At 60.0% G+C, this 19,525-nt stretch overlaps 1 protein-coding gene across 5 annotated transcripts; it reads left to right on the top strand.

The window, feature by feature from the left end:
• The first annotated feature begins 291 nt into the window (after positions 1–291).
• On the top strand, positions 292–18,602 carry PLXNB3 (plexin B3). Of its 5 annotated transcripts, none has more exons than XM_066249050.1 (36): positions 292–426; positions 1,818–1,894; positions 3,780–4,823; positions 5,693–5,872; positions 6,692–6,820; positions 6,931–7,031; positions 8,290–8,422; positions 8,592–8,748; positions 8,837–8,945; positions 9,024–9,138; positions 9,746–9,871; positions 9,948–10,064; positions 10,348–10,441; positions 10,525–10,694; positions 10,927–11,078; positions 11,299–11,404; positions 12,223–12,353; positions 12,608–12,784; positions 12,906–13,095; positions 13,234–13,464; positions 13,549–13,710; positions 13,790–13,941; positions 14,077–14,177; positions 14,255–14,478; positions 14,632–14,810; positions 15,092–15,158; positions 15,463–15,790; positions 15,918–16,021; positions 16,110–16,203; positions 16,527–16,711; positions 16,864–17,024; positions 17,273–17,420; positions 17,604–17,668; positions 17,735–17,810; positions 17,927–18,001; positions 18,241–18,602. In XM_066249050.1, the coding sequence occupies exons 2-36, from the start codon at positions 1,865–1,867 to the stop codon at positions 18,343–18,345; spliced, it is 5,718 nt and encodes a 1,905-aa protein (XP_066105147.1). In that variant the 5' UTR covers positions 292–426; positions 1,818–1,864; the 3' UTR covers positions 18,346–18,602. The 5 variants fall into 5 exon arrangements, with proteins under 5 accessions (XP_066105147.1, XP_066105148.1, XP_066105145.1 ...); XM_066249051.1 differs by having other exon boundaries at positions 344–426; positions 1,754–1,894; positions 17,927–17,988; XM_066249048.1 differs by having other exon boundaries at positions 344–426; positions 1,754–1,894.
• The last annotated feature ends 923 nt before the right edge of the window (positions 18,603–19,525 follow it).

Raw genomic sequence — 19,525 nt, 5'->3', positions numbered from 1 at the left:
TGGCAGTGGGGCCTTATCTGTTGGCAAATAGTTCTGCCCAAGACCCAGAAGACTCTTGAGGCAGGCAGAAGTGGGCTTTGTCCCTGAATGGTGCCAGTGCCAGGCTCAAGCCAGCAAGCACTTCGTGAAAAGCTATGGAATGCTTCCCTGAACAGCCTATGGGAGGGCGCTGCTCTGTTCTCACCTGCTCCAACTGGGTACCTTCAGCCTGCCCTCCGCCATGCCCACCAAGGCCAGCAGAGGGCAGCAGCGCCCTGCCCTGTGCTGTTGGGCAAAGGCGTGGGCGGGGAGGGGTTGGGCTGCCCAGCTCGCCAGGATGAGTCGGGTTGGGCACGATTGCATTGTGGGGAGGGAGGCCAGGGCTCCACAGGGACATACTTCTGGCACTGCCAGCTGCTCCTCAGTCACTGCCGGTGGCCCACCCAGGTAAGCCAGAACCAGGACTGGTGAAGGCCAGAGGGGTGCAGGGGCCTACGGATTGGAAGGCACGACCTCAGGGTGTGCTGAGACCTGGGAGAAGCCAGAGATCCCCAGGACCAACTAGCTCTGATCCGGCAAAATGTTTCAGGGGCCAGCCCCAGCCCTGTGAAGATACCTCCTGATGGCTAAGGGCACAATGACCCCCCCCCCAGGGGTGGCCCTGGAGCTGGGAGGTAAGGCCCAGAACTTTTGCCCCCAAATGGGAGAGCTGGTGCTGCCAAGGGCAGGGCACAGGGTAAAGAGGTGGCCCTCCTGGCTCCCTGCCCCCACAGCCACCCAACTGGCCCAGCCAGGTGGCAGCAAGCCCTGCTGCTGCTATGCACCGTGGAGAAGGCAGGAACTCCGACTTGAGCGCACCTGCCCCAGCGCCATGGACCAGGACCCTAGCTCTGCTGGCTTAAAGTGCAGGCGGTGCCCTGTGACCGTGGCAAGGGAGCCAGCCTTCTGCCATCGGACACTCCTTTCCCCAACCTATGAGTGGCAGGGTGTTTTGGCCCTTCCTGGGATGGTGTTTCCCTGGGGTGTGGAGCACAGCCAGTGACCAGCTGCCATGCCTGAAGCTCAGGGTTGCGTTCCTGCAGGCCATGCCCCCCACCCCTCCTGTGCATCCTCTGCTGACTCTGCCCACTACCATCATGATGTGCCTGGCATGGCTTTACCAGTCCCCGGAACGGGGGCTGGATGGGGATAGCCCAATCGCTTATTCTTTGGCCAGTCTTATTCTGGGCCAAAGGGGTGGGAGGTGTTGGGGGAGAAAGTCTCCTGGACGGGGTGCCTTTGTCAGCGTCTCCCCTGCCCCCAGTCTGGACAAAGGCAGGCATTGAGGGCCAGCACTGGAACTTCAGCCAAGCACCGAGACTACTAAGGCTGAGTCTGGCATTGCAGGGACTCAGCCTTCTGACCCTCCCGTGGGGGCTTCATGGCCCTCCTTGTGCAGTTCACAAGGAGGAGCTCACTGGCTGACACCAGAGGGGTGGGGCTGGCTATGTGGGTCTCATTTTTTTCTGCCTGGAGGAAACCCTGTCCCTTTGTCCCCAGATCCCAGGGGGTATCTCTGAGGGTGGGGAGTGGCAGGGAGCCCCCTGGCCAGAACAGACTGAGTGGGGGAGAGAGTACCAGATAGTGGGTCCCTGGCCTCTGGACAGAGGGGACATTGTTAAGGTGGAGGCAGGGCTGCCTTGGCCTGGCCACTATTGACAAAGCTGCCAGCTGTGGTGGAGCTCGGCCACTAAGCCCTAGCCCTCCCCTGCCCCCTCCCTCCCTCCTCCCCCAGGGCGAGTGTGAATGGGGCCAAGCCTCAACTGTCTCCTTCCCACTCTGGGCAATGCCCCCCACAGCAGTCTTTTGCCTGTCGCCACTGCCCTGGGGCAGCTGAAGTGAGGAGATGTACTTCCTTCTGCTCCCTTTCTCAACGGTGAGTGCCTGGGTCCCAAGTCGCCAGAGATGTCCTTGGGGAGGGGGACAGGGCAGGTAAAATGGTATAAAGGAGCCTGGCTGTGGGGCTCCAATGTGCCACAGTCTCTCCACCTCACCACCCACATGCCACAGACACTGCCACTGATATCTCAGATCTAGAGGAAATGGCCCTATCTCCGAGCCAGGCCTGACCTTCCTGTCTGTGTTGCCAAGATAAGGGGGTCTGCCCCACCAGCGAGCCTGGGAGCCCAGGCGTGCATCTCTGTTGGCAGGCTGGCCATAGGGCACTGAGTGACCATGGGCTGCTCCTTCCATGCCCACACGCCCAGTTATGCAAGATCCTACCTCAACTTAGGACCCAGCTCCTGTCCCCTTCTCTGTGGCTCAGGGCTTAGGGGCAGGAGGAGTGAGATGCAAGAGTCCTCCAAGGCGCAGGGGCTCTGCCCTTTTGGCATCTCTCTCTCTCTCTCTGTCTCTCTTGCCTGGTCACCAAGACACCCATCTAGGGCTGTTGGGCAGAGGCTGCAGCTAATGACTCCCTGCTAGAAGGCAGGGTTCAGACTCAGGCCCCCACCAGGCCGATGGGAGCTACCTCCAGTCTGGGCTCCAAATGGGTGGGGAGCCGTGCCTCTGCCTTTACTGGATACAGCTCCCTTCAACCTCTCTGCCCTTCCTCTCTGACTGCCTGCTCCTCACTTAAGCTCTCTTCCTGGCTGTCTTCTCCTTACTCCCCTCTTTTTTCTCTCCCTGAATGGACCTTGGCCACTGGGACCCATGGAACACGGGTCTGTCTCTGGGTTGTCCCTTGGTGCCCTCCCCTCACCTCCCACAGACCCCACTCAGGCTGGCTCTCAGGTCTCCCCTAACCCCTGCTCTGACCACCCCCAGCTCAATCTGCGGTGCTCCCAGTCCTCTGTGGCATGACTGTTCTCCTCGGCCTTGGCTTCCCCATCGCCCTGCCACCTTTGGGACAAGTTGGGGCAGTGTCTGGATATATCTCAACCTGTATTCCTCTAACTGCTCAGTTTCTCCGTGGCTCTTTCTCTACTCTCCAGTACTTCCTCTTCCCACTGGTGAGAGTCTCTCTTTGCTGCTAGCCCTTACGGAGAGTAAGCTGGCCCTGGGCATTCTCCCTGATGGGGTCTCCCTGCTCTTGCTGACCCTCGTGCCTCTTGCCCCCATGCCATCTCTCTTGTCTGGATGACGGGCACAGGATCCACCACAATGTGGCTTCCACCAGACTTCCTTCTCCCATGTCCTTCGGTCTCGGGGCTGCTGCTCCCTTTCCCCCTCATCTGGGTACTCCCCACCCCTCTGCTTTCCTTCCTCTCTCCCCATCACCACATCCTCTGCCCTGACTTCCTCTCCTCCTCTCCATGGTCTCTTCTCACTCTGTCACTGCCCCTCTGGCACTGTGTCCTTCTGTTTGTGTTCTTGTGGGTTTTCAGGGTCTGCCTTCCTTCAACAACCTTCCATACAAAGTAAAAGGTGACGGAGATTCTTTCCTTGTGCACACACGTGCACACCCCCTGTACCTTGGATATTCTTTGTCCCTCTTTCTGTCCTCCTCTCTTTCTGCCCACCTTCTTACTCCCTCTCTCTCTGTCTCCCTGTCTCATTCTCTCTGTTCTCTCTGTTCCTCTCTTTACTTCTCTCTGCCTGCTATCTTTCACTGTCCCTGCTTTCTGCCTCCCTGTCTCTGCCTCTCTATCCTTCTCTCCCTCCCTTTTTATCTCTGTGTTCTCAATTCTCTTCCTCTGGTGTTCTCTCTCTCTGCCTCCTCTTCCTCTGTTTCCCTTGCTATGCGGACTCATGCTGGTCAGGGATGGGGAGGCAGTGCTCCCTCCCACTGGGCCTCAGGTGCCTGGCTCCCCCCTCCCCAGGCCCCTGCGATGGCTCCTTGGTCTTCCCTCGGCCCCCACTTCCTGCTCTTGCTGTTGCTGCTGTGCCCACTGCTGCCACTGACTCAAGCCCATCACTTCTCCGCACTCAACACTACCTTCAACCACTTGGCACTGGCACCGGGCCGGGGAACACTCTACGTGGGTGCAGTGAACCACCTCTTCCAACTCAGCCCTGAACTGCAGCTCGAGGCCATGGCTGTCACTGGCCCTGTCTTCGACAGTCCTGACTGTGTGCCTTTTCACGACCCGGCTGAGTGCCCGCAGGCCCGGCTCACCGACAATGCCAACCAGCTGCTGCTTGTGAGCAGCCGGGCCCAGGAACTGGTGGCCTGCGGGCAGGTGCGGCAGGGTGTATGCGAGAAACGGCTCCTTGATGATGTGTCCAAGCTGCTGTACCAGGCTGAGGACCCCGGCGATGGGCAGTTTGTGGCCGCCAACACCCCAGGAGTGGCCACAGTGGGCCTGGTGGTGCCTGCGCCAGGCCGGGACCTCCTGTTGGTGGCCAGAGGCCTGGCGGGCAAGCTGTCAGGAGGAGTGCCGCCTCTGACTGTGCGCCAACTGGCTGGGCCGCAGCCCTTCTCCAGCGAGGGCCTGGGCCGCCTCGTGGTGGGAGACTTCTCTGACTACAACAACAGCTATGTGGCAGCCTTTGCCAACGCCCACTCGGCCTACTTTGTCTTCCGCCGCCGTGGCGCCCGGGCACAGGCCGAGTACCGCTCCTACGTTGCCCGAGTCTGTCTGGGGGATGCCAATCTCTACTCTTACGTGGAGGTGCCCCTCAACTGCCATGGCCAAGGCCTCATCCAGGCTGCCTTCCTTGCCCCGGGCACCTTGCTGGGAGCGTTTGCTGCGGGCTCAAGGGGGGCACAGGCAGCCCTCTGTGCCTTTCCGTTGGCAGAGCTGGATGGGAGTATAGAGCAGGCCCGGCGCCTCTGCTACACAACAGGCGGCCGGGGCCCCAGCGGCACAGAGGAAGCCACCGTGGAATATGGCGTCACTTCACACTGCGTCACCCTGCCTGCTGTGAGTGGCCGGGCTTAGGCCCACACTGCCCTCTCACCTCAGGCTTTGCCCACCGTCTTTTGGTGGCAACTCTGGCCTTCTCTCGCTGTCTCTTCTGGCCTTGCCTGCCTCTCTGTCCCTGTCCTTTGTGGTCCTATGGCATCTTTCAGCCCAGGGCTGGGGCTGCCACAAGTAGTCTCATGTGACACTCTCCTGTGACAATTACCCATGACCTCTTTGTTAGAGGATGTCAAAAAGGGGCCGGGTTGGGCTCCAAGTGTCCGAGCTGCTTTTTTTTTTTTTTTTTTTTTTTTGTATTTTTCTGAAGCTGGAAACGGGGAGAGACAGTCAGACAGACTCCCGCATGCGCCCAACCGGGATCCACCCAGCACGCCCTCCAGGGGGCGACGCTCTGCCCACCAGGAGGCGATGCTCTGCCCCTCCGGGGCGTCGCTCTGTTGCGACCAGAGCCACTCTAGCGCCTGGGGCAGAGGCCAAGGAGCCATCCCCAGCGCCCGGGCCATCTTTGCTCCAATGGAGCCTTGGCTGCGGGAGGGGAAGAGAGAGACAGAGAGAAAGGAGGGGGGAGGGGTGGAGAAGCAGATGGGCGCTTCTCCTATGTGCCCTGGCTGGGAATCGAACCTGGGACTTCTGCACGCCAGGCGGACGCTCTACCACTGAGCCAACCGGCCAGGGCTCGAGCTGCTTTGTCTTTCTCCCTCTCCACAGCGTGAGCTTGTGTTGCCACAAGGCTTCCTGAAGCTGACCTTCAGCTTGCTTTGCTCTCTTCTCATTTGCTACCTGGCTGTCCTCCTCTGACTAGCACTAGGCCTGGGGAAGGTACCTCCTGCTTTCTCTGAGAATGGATTCTCCCTTCCCTGCCTGTCCAGGACTCCCCTGAGTCGTACCCCTGTGGTGATGAGCACACCCCCAGCCCCATTGCTGGCCGCCAGCCCCTGGAGACCAGACCTCTGCTGCAGCTCGGGCAGCCCATCAGCGCCATCGCAGCCCTCCACACAGATGGGCACATGATAGCCTTCCTGGGGGATACCCAGGGCCGGCTGCATAAGGTGAGGGCCTGACAGAGCGAAGGGCTGCCATGGTGCCAGCCTCCCAGCAGCCCCGCGGTCTCAACACTGCCTGCCTAGGCCCTGCCGCAGCTCAGGGGAGCCCCGGGTACCTTCTGCCTCTCAGGTGTGTCCTGGCTAGCTGGGCGCCTCCTGCTTGCTGTCTGGCTATGAGAGGCATGGCTTAGAATGACACCCCAGGAGCCTCCCAGGCAGACCCAACTTCTCCAGACAATAGTGGGAGCTGAAAGCCAAGGTGGATTAGGCCATCAGCAAGGTGGGATGGGCAGTGCCTGGTCTTCAGAGAGAACCTGGCTCCAGAAGACTCTCGGAAGCAAAATCTTGCCTTCTCGTGATCTGCTTGTCTTCCCACAACTGCCTTTCCACCCCTGGTGCCCGAGGACCTCACCCAGGGTGACCTTGCCACCCCAGCTGCGTGATGCTGAATGGAGGAGGCAGCATGGGCAGGCTGGACGCCCACGGGCCTTCCCCACTCTCCATGGCCTGGGGTCCCCAGCCAGGCAGCATGGGCAGGCTGGACGCCCACGGGCCTTCCCCACTCTCCATGGCCTGGGGTCCCCAGCCAGGCAGCATGGGCAGGCTGGACGCCCATGGGCCTTCCCCACTCTCCATGGCCTGGGGTCCCCAGCCAGGCAGCATGGGCAGGCTGGACGCCCATGGGCCTTCCCCACTCTCCATGGCCTGGGGTCCCCAGCCAGGAAGAGAACACATGCCCTGAGCAGTAGACCTGTGGCCATCTGGAAAGCAGAGCAAACCTTAGCTCAGAGGGCTGGCCCAGCCCTGTCTTTGTCATTTTCCCAGGTCTTTCTCAATGGCTCCCAAAGCCAGGTGTACCACTCCCAGCAAATGGGGCTTCCAGGATCAGCCATCAGCCCGGACCTGCTGGTGGATAGCAGTGGTAGCTACCTCTACGTCCTGACTGCCCAGCAGGTGAGGGCTGTCCCAGGGGGCTGGGTACACGAGGCCTGAATCTCCAGGGGGCTGGGTACGCGAGGCCTGAACCTCGGTACCCACTTCCTCTGCCCCTACTGTCCATCCAGGTGGACCGAGTACCCGTGGCAGCCTGCCCCCAGTTCCCTGACTGTGCCAGCTGCCTTCAGGCTCAGGACCCACTGTGTGGCTGGTGCGTCCTCCAGGGCAGGTGGGTGCAGGGCCTATGCCCAGGTTTTGACTGACAGGTGGTATATGCCAGGAGGCCCCATCTGGAAGCAGCTCTAAGCATGCCGGGAGGCCAGTTCGGCTCCCTGTGGTAAAGACTCAGGGCCAATGTCCTGGCCAGATAGCTCAGTTGGTTAGAGGTTGCCGGTTCCATCCCCAGTCAGAACACATACAAGAGCAGATCAATGTTTCTGTCTCATTCTCTCTCTCTCTTTCTCTCCCTCCTCCTTCCTCTGTCTCTAAAATAAATAAATAAATTTTTTTTCACAGTTTTTGTTTTGTTTTTTTTTAATTTTTCACTTCATTTTTTTATATATTTTTTTTATTTTATTTTATTCATTTTAGAGAGGAGAGAGAGACAGAGAGAGAAGGTGGGGAGGAGCTAGAAGCATCAACTCCCATATGTGCCTTGACCAGGCAAGCCCAGGGTTTCGAACCGGCGACCTCAGCATTTCCAGGTCGCCGCTTTATCCACTGAGCCACCACAGGTCAGGCTAAATAAATAAATTTTTTAAAAAGGACTTAAAGTCTGACTAGGTGGTGGCACAGTGGATAGAGCATTGACTTGGGATGCCGAGGACCCAGGTTCAAAACCCCATGGTTGTTAGCTTGAAGCTCAAGGTTGCTGGTTTGAGCCCAAGGTCACCGGCTTGAGCAAGGGGTCACTGGCTCAGCTGGAGCCCCCTGATCAAGGCACCTATGAGAAGCAATCAATGAACAACTAAAGTGCCACCACTATGAGTTGATGCTTCTCATCTCTCTCCCTTCCTGTCTGTCTCTCTAAAAAAATAAAATAAAATAAACTCGGGACCACTGCTGAGCCCCCCCAACCCTGTCTCATCTCATCAAACCAGGAATCTGCTCGGCAGCCCCTTCCCACCGATGCCAAACCTGTTTATTTCTCATTCTCCCAACTCAACCCTGGGCCAGGTCTCTCACCTTTCCCAGGTATCCCCTCCAACCCACGCTCCACATGTCAGCCTCAGGAGTCCCTGTGGCACCTCTGAGTCACATGTGTGTGACTTCCTTCTGCAGCACAGCCCGCGCTAACTCACTGCCAAGGCCAGGCCCCATGCATTGGCCACCAAGCCCTTTGTATTTGGCCCCTTCCTCTATGAGCACAGTCCTTTTCATTTCCCCTGCTATTGCACTCCAGCTGGGCCATCTTTCCAACCCCTTTGCCACGAGTTATCCAAGAGGTTTGAGATCCACACAGTGACCCAGTGGGCCTCTGCCCACAGGTGTACCCGCAAGGGCCAATGTGGGAGGGCAGGCCAGTCCGACCAGTGGCTGTGGAGCTATGAGGAGGACAGCCGCTGCCTGCATGTCCAGAGCTTGCTGCCAGCTCACTATCCCCGTCAGGAGCAGGGCCAGGTGAGACTGAGACTCCTGCCACCACCTGCCTGTCGGGGACGACCTCATAGGCATCCTCTCCTCTCCTGCTGCCTCTGCTCTCATTCTGTTTACTCTGGCTTCATCTCCCTTAGCAACTTGGTCCCTTGAGAAGCCATTGTCTGCTCTGTTTTCCTTGCACATGCCCCAGGTCACCTTGTCTGTCCCCCGGTTGCCCAACCTGGCTATGGATGAATACTTCCATTGCGCCTTTGGAGACTACGACAGCTTGGCCCATGTGGAAGGGCCCCACGTGGCCTGTTTCACCCCTCCTCAAGACCAGCTGCCACTTAACCCTCCAGGCACAGGTGAGGGGTCCCTGAGGAGGGTGGCCAGGGCAGGAGATGGAGGGGCAGAAGTCACATGACCTATTGTGTCATCACTATCCCCTCTTAGACCACATCACCTTGTCCTTGACCTTGATGTTTGAGGACGTGGCCATAGCTGCCACCAACTTCTCCTTCTACGACTGCAGTGCTGTCCAGGCCTTGGAGGTGGCTGCCCCGTGAGTGCTGAGTCTGGCTGCTGCGTAAGGGGGGGAAGCTCGGATAGTGCTTAGCCTGAGCGGCTGCTGCCCTTCCAGGTGCCGAGCCTGTGTGAGCAGTCTCTGGAGATGCCACTGGTGCCCCCAGAGCAGCCGCTGTGTGTATGGAGAGCACTGCCCGGAAGGCGAGCGGACCATCTATAGCACCCAGGAGGTGGGTGGGCCTTGCCTGCTGGGCTTCCTTCACCGCTCAACCTCCCTCAGCTGTAGGACTGTGTCTGTGGCCCTCTGTTCGCCCAGCAGCCAGCCTGGCGACTGCAGACCTATCCCACCCTACACCCTACCCAGGCCACTTGACTTCTTTTTTTTTTTTTTTCTTTTTTTTTCTTTTTTTTGTATTTTTCTGAAACTGGAAACGGGGAGAGACAGTCAGACAGACTCCCGCATGTGCCCGACCGGGATCCACCCGGCACGCCCACCAGGGGCGACGCTCTGCCCACCAGGGGGCTATGCTCTGCCCCTCCGGGGCGTCGCTCTGCCGTGACCAGAGCCACTCTAGCGCCTGGGGCAGAGGCCAAGGAGCCATCCCCAGCGCCCGGGCCATCTTTGCTCCAATGGAGCCTTGGCTGCGGGAGGGGAAGAGAGAGACAGAGAGGAAGGAGGGGGGGTGTGGAGAAGCAAATGGGCGCTTCTCCTATGTGCCCTGGCTGGGAATCAAACCTGGGTCCCCTGCACGAGAGGCCGACGCTCTACCGCTGAGCCAACCGGCCAGGGCCCAGGCCGCTTGACTTCTGAGAGGCTAATGGATCTTCTTTCCCCAGGTGGATGTCCAAGTGCGTGGGCCAGAGGTTTGCCCTCAGGTTGAGGGGCTGGCAGGTCCCCATTTGGTGCCTGTGGGCTGGGAGAACCGTTTGGCCATGCGAGTTCGGAACCTTCAGCATTTCCGAGTGAGCAATCCGGTGGGCAGGAATGGGGTGAAGGGTGGCTGATAATGTCCAGGGTCCTGACAATGTCTTGCCCCAGGGCCTACCTGCCTCCTACCACTGCTGGCTGGAGCTGCCCGGAGAGCTACGGAGGCTGTCAGCCTCCCTGGAAGAGATGGCCGGGGACACGGGCCTCATCTACTGCCAGGCCCAACAGGTGAGCAGCTGTCCCCCAGCCTCACCAGCCACTGGATGCCTTCTACAGCCTTCAGATGCCCCCAGATCCTTTGCCTCTAACTTGTCTCAGGCCTTCAGAGACTCACCCTCTACATACCGTTGTCACGAGGCCTGCTCTGTGTAGCAGGAACACAGTGGGCTTGCAGTATGGTGGGAGATGTGGGCACTGAACAATGGCAGCCATTCTGGGAGGAATGTCCTGGAGAAGTCAGGGGTCAGGGTGTCCTGACTTGGGCTAGGCCTGACCCATCCTCCACCCACAGTTTCACCCCTCCATGGCTCAGTGGGAGCTCCCGGTGCCCATCTACGTCACCCGGGGCGAGGGCCAGCGGCTGGACAATGCCCATACTCTTCATGGTGAGCTTGGGGGCGGCGGGGCAGGCAGGGAAGGGTGTGCAGCAAGAAGGAAGTGCCTCAGAGTGCTGCGTGACCTCCCCTAGTGACCCTGTATGACTGTGCCGTGGGCCACCCCGACTGCAGTCACTGCCAGGCAGCCAACGGGAGCCTGGGCTGCCTGTGGTGCAGCCACGGCCAGCCTGCCTGTCTCTATGGGCCGCTGTGCCCACCTGGGGCCGTGGAGCTGCTATGTCCAACACCCAGAATTGACATGGTGAGCTCCTCAGCCCCCCACTCTGGCTTCCACCCCCCACACTCCTCCCCAATGGCCTGGTCTCTCACCTCCTCCCCCGCCCCCAGCCCCATCTGCCTCGCCCTGACCCTCACTGAGCTAGCCTCTCTCAGATCAGGGGATCCCCGCCTCAGGCTGGTCAGCTGGCCAGGCATTCCCCACTGCAGAGCAGGTTTGGCTTTGGGGATCCCATAGCCATCTTTTCCTGCTGCAGATTGAGCCCCTGACTGGCCCCCCTGAGGGTGGCTTGGCCCTCACCATCTTGGGCTCTAACCTGGGCCGGGACTTTACCGACGTGCAGGATGCCGTGAGCGTGGCTGGCCAGCCCTGCAGCCCTGACCCCTCTCTCTACCGCACTTCTGCCCGGTGAGGCCCTCACGGATTGGTCACCCAGAGTAAGGGAGGCTTGCAACCAAGAAATGTTGGCCCAGATCAGATGTGCCAAGGGAGGAAAGGGGAAACGAGCTGACAGTGAGAGGGGTGGATGGGGCAGGTCACGCAGTGGCTGGTGGGTAGCCCACAACTCCCGCCAGAGAAAGGCCCAGTCTTAGGGGCCCTGAGCAACTACAGAGCCTCTGCTCCCCAGGATTGTGTGTGTGACATCTCCTGCCCCCAACGGCACCACGGGGCCAATCCAAGTGGCTATTAAGAGTCGGCCACCAGGCATCTCAACCCAGCACTTCACCTACCAGGTCAGTGCCTTCCCTGGGATGATCCCCATACAGGGGATAGCAGGAAGGAGGGACGTAAAGGCATGGCGCCTAGATGAGGATTTCAAAGTTGTCCTCAGGGTAGCTGGAAATGTCACCGCATGTCCAGTAAGGAAGCTACATGATCTGAGTGGAGGACGGGCTGGGAGCTGTGGCAGCCCCGTGAGGGCAGTGCTGGGAGCAGCTGTCCAGGTTGGAGACAGGCAGCAGAAGCAACAAGTGCGGAGGGTGGTCGGACCAGTCTGGGACTCAGAGCTGTTAGGATTTGCTGCAGACTTGTTTGTCTGCAGGCTTGGAAATAGGGAGGAAAACAAGGATACCTTCAGGTGCTAGCCTGAGCCTTAGGCACTGCTGGGGTCATTCTTGGGACAAAGAAGTGCAGGGCAGGAACAGTAGAGGTGAGGGGCAGGTTAGCATTGGTTAGTATCTGCTTGGTGCATGCAGAACTCCAAGGAGGAAACTAGATCTCAGGGTTTAGCACCTGGGGGGGCTTGGGAGATACAAGTGATGGCAGAGGAGACCCTCCAGGGGTGGGGCAGACACAGTAAGAAAAGAACAGCCCCACCCTGGTGGGCCAGGGCAGCTGAGAGAAGAGCTGTGGGGCTACAGAAGCTGAGCATAGGACTTCCGGAAGGTGAGTGCGGTTGGCTGCAGCTCAGGAGACAGAGCTGAGAACGTCAGTACCTTATAGCCTTATAGCCCAAGGGCCTTGGGAGCCAGAGCTGAGGTGAGGAAGCTTCAGGCCGGGCTGGTATGCCTGCCAGACTGCCATGCCTGCCCCAGCCTGCTCTGTCCACCAGGATCCCATCCTGCTGGGCTTGACTCCCCAGTGGGGTCCCCAGGCAGGGGGCACCCAGCTCACCATCCATGGGCAGCACCTCCAGACAGGAGGCAACATCAGTGCCTTTGTGGGCAGCCAATCCTGTCCTATGTGAGTATCTCTCTCTTCCCCATTCTAGCCTGGCTGCTGTCAGTTAGGGACACTTCTTGTGGGCCTCTGTCCTATCATGTATAGCAGAGGAGGTAGACTCAGGGCTCCCCAAGTTCCCCATGAAAGTCCAAGAGAAACAGCCACTGTGACCACCCTTGGTGGATTCTGCCTTAGAGGAAGGCAAAGCAGGGTTCTTGTGGGTGGCCAGGCTGAGGCTAGAGCCCAAGATGAGCCCTGCCCCCCCCCACCTACAGCCAGGAGCCAGTGTGTCCTGAAGTCATTGTGTGCCACACCATGCCCCAGGCCAGGCCAGGAGAAGCCGTGGTACATGTGGTCTTTGGCCATGCCCACCGTACACTGCTGTCCAGCCCTTTCCACTACACCGCCAACCCCCAGCTCATGGCAGCAGAGCCCAGCGTCAGCTTCCGAGGGTGAGGACCTGTTCCAGCGGGACAACCCGCGTGCTCTGCCTGGGGCGCCCAGAGGTGGGGCAGCAAGGCCGAGCCAGGCTGCCCACTGCCCCCACCCTTGCTGACTACTATCCTGGCACAGGGGCGGACGGCAGATCCGAGTCAGGGGCAAGAACCTGGACGTGGTGCGGTGGCCCTTGCTGTCTGTGTGGCTGGAGGCCACGGCTGAGATGCAGGTTGCAGAAGCCCAGCCCCAAGACCTGAGGAGGAGCTGTGGGGCGCCTGCTGCAGCCCCTCAGGCTTGTGTCCAGCTTGAGGGGGGGTTGCTGCAGGTAAGCCCCAACAGCAGTCATCGGGGCTGCCATGGCACCATGCCCAGTGAAAGCGGCAAGGAAGGCCACCGTGTTCCAGGGAGTGAACAGGGAAGCCTCAGCTCACCCCACCTTGTCCTGGCCCCAATTTCCTCACAGTGCTCCACCGTCTGCTCCATCAACTCCTCCAGCCTCCTCCTATGCCAGAGCCCCGCTGTGCCAGATGGGGCGCGACCCCAGCGGGTCTTCTTCTCTCTAGACAACGTGCACGTGGACTTTGCCAGCGCCAGCGGGGGCCAGGACTTCCTGTACCAACCCAATCCCCGGCTGTCCCCACTCAGCCGCAAGGGGCCTGCCCGCCTCAAGCCGGGCAACGTCCTGGATGTGGAGGTGAAGGCTTCTGCCACCACTGCTACACAGGGGCTGTGGGCACAGGCTGGGTAGCCTGGCTCAGGCGCCCGGTCTGTCTCCCAGGGTGAGGGCCTGAACCTGGGGATCAGCAAGGAGGAGGTGCGTGTGCACATCGGAGACGGCGAGTGCTTGGTAAAGACGCTCACGCTCACCCACCTGTACTGTGAGCCACCCCCACAGGTCCCACAGCCTGCCAATGGCTCCAGCACACTGCCGCAGTTTGTGGTAAGGCTGGGCCCTGTGTGCAGGCGGAGACGGCCAGTGAAGTCCTGAAGGCCCACGCTCAGGAGCCCTACCCCCACAGGTGCAGATGGGCAACCTGCGGCTCATCCTGGGCCCAGTCCAGTATGAGGCCGAGCCTGCGCCACCTGCCTTCCCCATGGAGGCCCAGGTAGGCCTGGGCATGGGCGCTGCTGTGCTGACGGCCGCCGTGCTCCTCCTCACTCTCATGTACAGGTGAGGGGCCCTCCCCGCATGCACGCACCTGCACAAACTTTCCTCTTCTTTTGGAAAGGGCACCCCACGGCACGCCTCCAAGCAGGCAGCCACCTTGGCTTGGTGGCCTGCTAATACGTGGTCCCTGGGCTGCAGGCACAAGAGCAAGCAGGCCTTGCGGGACTATCAGAAGGTTCTGATGCAACTGGAGAACTTGGAGATTGGCGTGGGCGACCAGTGTCGCAAGGAGTTCACAGGTAAGAAGGGCGTGTGGGGAGAGGGGAGAGGGCCAGTTTGGACCTGAGCCCACACTTTGGTGACTCCCGGTCTGCAGACCTGATGACCGAAATGACTGACCTCAGCAGCGACCTGGAGGCCAGTGGGATCCCCTTCCTGGACTACCGCACGTACACTGAGCGCGTCTTCTTCCCAGGGCACGGTGGCTGCCCACTGCAGCCTGTGTTCGAAGGGCCTGGGGAAGAGGGCGACCGCGCCCCTGTGCGCCAGGGCCTCACGCAGCTCTCCAATCTGCTCAACAGCAAGCTTTTTCTCCTCACAGTGAGGGCCACACGGGTGGGGAGGGCGTCTGGGGGGCAAGGAGGTGAGGCTGGGCATAGGCTGGGCTGGGTGGCAAGTATAGGCACAAAGGTGGGAGGATGCATGGGGTGTGGGGCTCCGCAGAGTGAGCACCAGCTCCCCACCACCACCTAGCTCATCCACACGCTAGAGGAGCAACCCAGTTTCTCCCAGCGGGACCGCTGCCACGTGGCTTCACTGCTGTCCCTGGCATTGCACAGCAAGCTCGAGTACTTGACTGACATCATGAAGACACTGCTTGGTGACTTGGCGGCCCATTACGTGCACAAGAACCCCAAGCTCATGCTTCGAAGGTTGGCTTTGGCCTGACCTCGGTCCTGGCAGCAGGGGTGGTGGCTCCCGCCTGAGGTCTCCCCTACCTTGCTCTGTCCTGGGGAGAATGGGGCCATACTCCCTAGGAGGTGAGCTAGGACAGAAGCCATTGATAGGGAAATAGACAAGCATCGTCACCAGGGACCCAGGCACAAAGGGCTGACAGGTGGAAAATCTCTGCTTGGCCTCCGTTGCCCACCTCGGCCCAGGGACAGGGTGGCCCTGCAGTACCCATCTCTAACCTGGGGCCTGCTGCCTACAGGACGGAAACCATGGTGGAAAAGCTGCTCACTAACTGGCTGTCCATCTGTCTCTACACCTTCCTGAGGGTGAGGGGCGCCCTGGATGGCACCTTCTCCCCTTGCATTATTGAGGGACTGCTGCCTGTGGCCTCATTAACCTGCACCCAAATTCCCCCAGGGGCCTCAGGGCATGAGGGCTCGGCAGTGGGAGGTGGGTGGGAAGGGAAGGGCTTTGAACTGTTTTCCGGGCTGGATCTGAAGCAGAGACCGGCTGCCATTGCCTGCCCTCACTCTGTGCCGCTGGCTGCCCCTCCCACCCCCACCAAGCCCTTTGAGCCTTGCACAGCCTGCTAATCCCCTGGCCAATGCTGCTCTGTCCTAATGGTTGCAGGATGTGGCTGGTGAGCCACTGTACATGCTACTCCGGGCCATCCAGTACCAGGTGGATAAGGGTCCTGTGGACGCCGTGACAGGCAAGGCAAAAAGGACCCTGAATGACAGTCGCCTGCTTCGGGAGGACGTGGAGTTCCAGCCCCTAACCTTGATGGTGCTGGTGGGCCCTGGGGCTGGTGGGGCCGCAGGGAGCAGCGCAGCGCAGCACGTGCCTGCCCGGGTGCTCGACACAGACACCATCACCCAGGTCAAGGAGAAGGTGTTGGACCAAGTCTACAAGGGTACCCCCTTCTCCCAGAGGCCCTCTGTGCACGCCCTAGACCTTGGTGAGGAAGCCTGTCTGCCCTTCCTTCCTGAGTCTGTTCCGCCTGTAGAGGCTCAGTTCTGCCTTGCTCCAAATGGCAGACTTGGAAAGCAGGCTGCAGGCTAATTGGCTTCCCTGGGTCCCCCCAGAGTGGCGCTCGGGCTTGGCTGGTCACCTAACCTTGTCAGATGAGGACCTGACCTCAGTGACCAATAATCACTGGAAAAGACTCAACACCCTGCAGCACTACAAGGTTCGGGGTGGGTACAGGCTGGGGAGCAGGACTCCTGCCTCCGGATCAGCCAGAGAAGGAGCCCAGCCTCTGCTCACCTCCCCTCCAGGTCCCAGATGGGGCCACAGTGGGGCTCATCCCCCAGCTGCACAATGGACGCACCATCTCCCAGAGCCTGGCCCAGAGCTGTCCCTCCGGGGAGAGTGAGTCCCGAAACCCAGACATGCCCATCTGCCCCCGGGAGCTTGATGCAGCAGGCAGCCATCACCGGGGTTGCTCCATAACTTGCCACTGGGCCAGCCAAAGCTCCAGGCTGAGCCAAGGGCCTGGGGCAGATGAGGGCAACAGTGTGTTCTGGTCAGGGGGCTCCAGTACCATGGGGTGTTAGGCTGAGCAAACCCCTGGGCTGCCACTCTCCTTTCCACATTGCTGCCCTCTGCTTTCCTGGGCTCCTTCCACCACCCTGCCCAGTGGGGTGGGATGGGCAGCAGGGGCATAGGACTGAGGCCAGTGCATGTGTCCTCAGACATCCCCATGCTGGAGGATGGTGAGGAGGGCGGGGTCCGCCTCTGGCACCTGGTGAAAGGCACTGAGGAGCCAGAAGGGGCCAAGATATGGCGCAACAGCCTGCGGGAGCAGGAGCAGGAGCAGGAGCGCGCACGGGCCAAGGCCATTCCGGAAATATACCTCACCCGCCTGCTCTCCATGAAGGTTGGTGCCACTGGGGAGCTGGGCCCTGGGGGAGCCAGGTGACAGAAGGGCTCTCCAAGGGGCATCTATCTGAGCTGGGGAGAGAGCATGGTCCTGAGAAGCCAAGGAGAGGCCCCGTATCCCCTGATGGAGCCCACTCCCCTTCCTTCCAGGGCACACTGCAGAAGTTTGTGGATGATACCTTCCAAGCCATTCTCAGCGTGAACCGGCCTGTGCCCATTGCTGTCAAGTATCTGTTTGACTTCTTGGACGAGCTGGCAGAGAAGCATGGCATCGAGGACCCAGAGACCTTGCACATCTGGAAGACTAACAGGTACTTTGCTTGGTGCCCTCAGTCCCATGCAGATGGGGCATGAAGTCCCAGGAAGACAAGGACATTGCTGTGGTGAGGGCAGCAGGATCTAAACAGGAACCCAGGCCTGGAAGCATCCAGCTGGATTTCTGGCCACCTCCAGCATGGACTTGCAGGATAGGTCCCGTAAAACTCAGGGCTAGGGCCCAGGCTTATGATGTGTGCTAGACTAGCCACTCCTCACACCCATGGCCGGCCTGTGTCTCCAGCCTGCTCTTGCGGTTCTGGGTGAACACCCTGAAGAACCCACAGCTCATCTTTGACATCCGGGTGTCAGACAACGTGGATGCAATCCTTGCCGTCATTGCCCAGACCTTCATCGACTCCTGTACTGTCTCAGAGCACAAAGTGGGCCGGGTGAGAGCGGCGCTGGCTGCGGTGGCAGCCAGGGGGTTCAGGAGAAAAGCCTTTTGGGTGCAGAGCCCTGGGTGGGGCTGGGGGGATGGCACATAGTGGGGGTACGGTGGAGAGGGCATTGGTGTCACGGTCAGGGTGACAGCTCGTCCACCTTCCCACTCACCCCACCCTCACCCGGAGCAGGACTCCCCGGTGAACAAACTGCTCTACGCCCGGGAGATCCCCCGCTACAAGCAGATGGTGGAGAGGTAGGTGTCAGGGTGTCACGGCTGGGGGTGGAGGCTGCCTACGCCTAACTGTGTCTCCCCCTCCAGATACTACTCTGACATTCGCCAGAGCTCTTCTGCAAGCTACCAGGAGATGAACTCAGCTCTGGCTGAGCTCTCAGGGGTGAGGCCTGGCCCGGGGGAATACCACTCCACATTTGGGGGCAGGGCAAATAGGGAAGACCTGGGACTTGAAACCCGAGCTGGGCCTCATCCCCTGCCGCAATGTGCTGTCCCCAGAACTACACCTCTGCTCCCCACTGTCTGGAAGCTCTGCAAGAACTCTACAACCACATCCACAGGTATTACGACCAGGTGAGACCAGGGCTCTCCAGGGGGCAGGGCATCTCCCTGGGCGGGCAGGAGGTGTCCAGGTCTACCCCTGCAGGCAGAGGGGAAGAAGGGCCCAGTTTGGGAAGGGGCTTGGGTTCTGTCTAGATTCCCCAGGGAGGCCCTGGGCAGCCGCTGCCGGGATAGAAGCAGAGCTGGGTAGCACTGGGTCAGTGGACAGAAGGCTAGGGGCTCATGCAGTGTGCCCTCCTCTGCCCTGACAGATCATCAACGCCCTGGAGGAGGACCCTGTGGGCCAGAAGATGCAGCTGGCCTGCCGCCTGCAGCAGATCGCTGCCCTGGTGGAGAACAAGGTGACTGACCTGTGAGCTCAGGCCACAGTGGGTGCCTGAGGCCCACCAGCTTGAAGAGCAGCAACAGGACCCACCAGCACAGTGCCTTGTGAACCCTGGATGAAGCCAGCGACAGAAAAGGAGCTAGCAGAGAGTGCGGGGAGGCTCCCTGCAACCTCTCCCTGCTACCCTTTCTCCTCACTCCGGGCTTTTTTCTAATTTATAGCAATCCTTCCATCTCCCCTTAATTATATTTATTTGCTTGCTAGAGAATTGCATCTGGAAATAAAATCTGTCTTTTTAGAAAAAGCCCAATCATCAGCCCCTTCTTTCCCCTGGAGTCTACACAAACCTCCTCTCCTCGGCCCGATGGCTGTGACTTCTGCCTGAGGAAAAGAGGGGTCGCCAGGCACCCCCAGGCCTTTCTCTCTTCCCCCCCCCTCATCTCTACTGGTCCTTGCAGGAAACGCACCCTGTCCTCCCACCCCCACCTGGCCCACCCCTCCCTACCAGCTTTCCTGGCATAGGGACATAGGACCAAGTGTCTCCCATCTTGAGCTAACCATCGTTACTGCTAAGCCCCCCTCTTTCAGCTGACTCCCTGAAAGCTCCCAGCTAGCCTCCCAGCTCCACTCTTGCCTCCTCCATTCCCTCCTGGAAGCAGCCAGAGTGATCTTTCTAAAGAGCAAAAAGTGCCTATTCGCCTCTGGCAGAACCCCATACATGGCCACCCAAGGCCTGTCCCCCAGCCCCTGCCACTCTGCAGCTGGGCCAGCCATGGAGGTCGCCAGCCCACCCTTCTGCCTCCTTGCTCCAAGCAGGCCCTTTGCCACCCTGTAGGCTTACCCATCCACACACCCCCTTTCTGGGGACCTGATTCTTCCTGGTCCCTCAGATGCAGCTCCAAGGTCACAAGCTCTGCCTGATCTAAATATCCCTTTGTCACCAGCCCACTAGAGCTGTGGCCTTGTTTGCTCCCCACTAGAAAAGGACCCCTGAGAGTAGGGCCAGTGGAGACAGGTCCCTATGCCTCCCACTCAGACACATGGCACATGTTGGTGAGGACAATGAGCAGGGCAGGGAATGGCAGGCCTGGAACAGAGTCAGAAAGGAGGGCGCACAAGGTCTCAGTGCCAGAGTCCTGGCTGGACAGGTTACCAGGCTTTCTCATTCAGCCGGCACCTCTGGTGGGAAGAATGAGTTCCCTTCGGCTCAC

Source organism: Saccopteryx bilineata, chromosome X (genome assembly GCF_036850765.1).
Source record: "Saccopteryx bilineata isolate mSacBil1 chromosome X, mSacBil1_pri_phased_curated, whole genome shotgun sequence".
Taxonomy (NCBI): domain Eukaryota; kingdom Metazoa; phylum Chordata; class Mammalia; order Chiroptera; family Emballonuridae; genus Saccopteryx; species Saccopteryx bilineata.
This window is presented reverse-complemented; position numbering and strand designations above follow the sequence as displayed.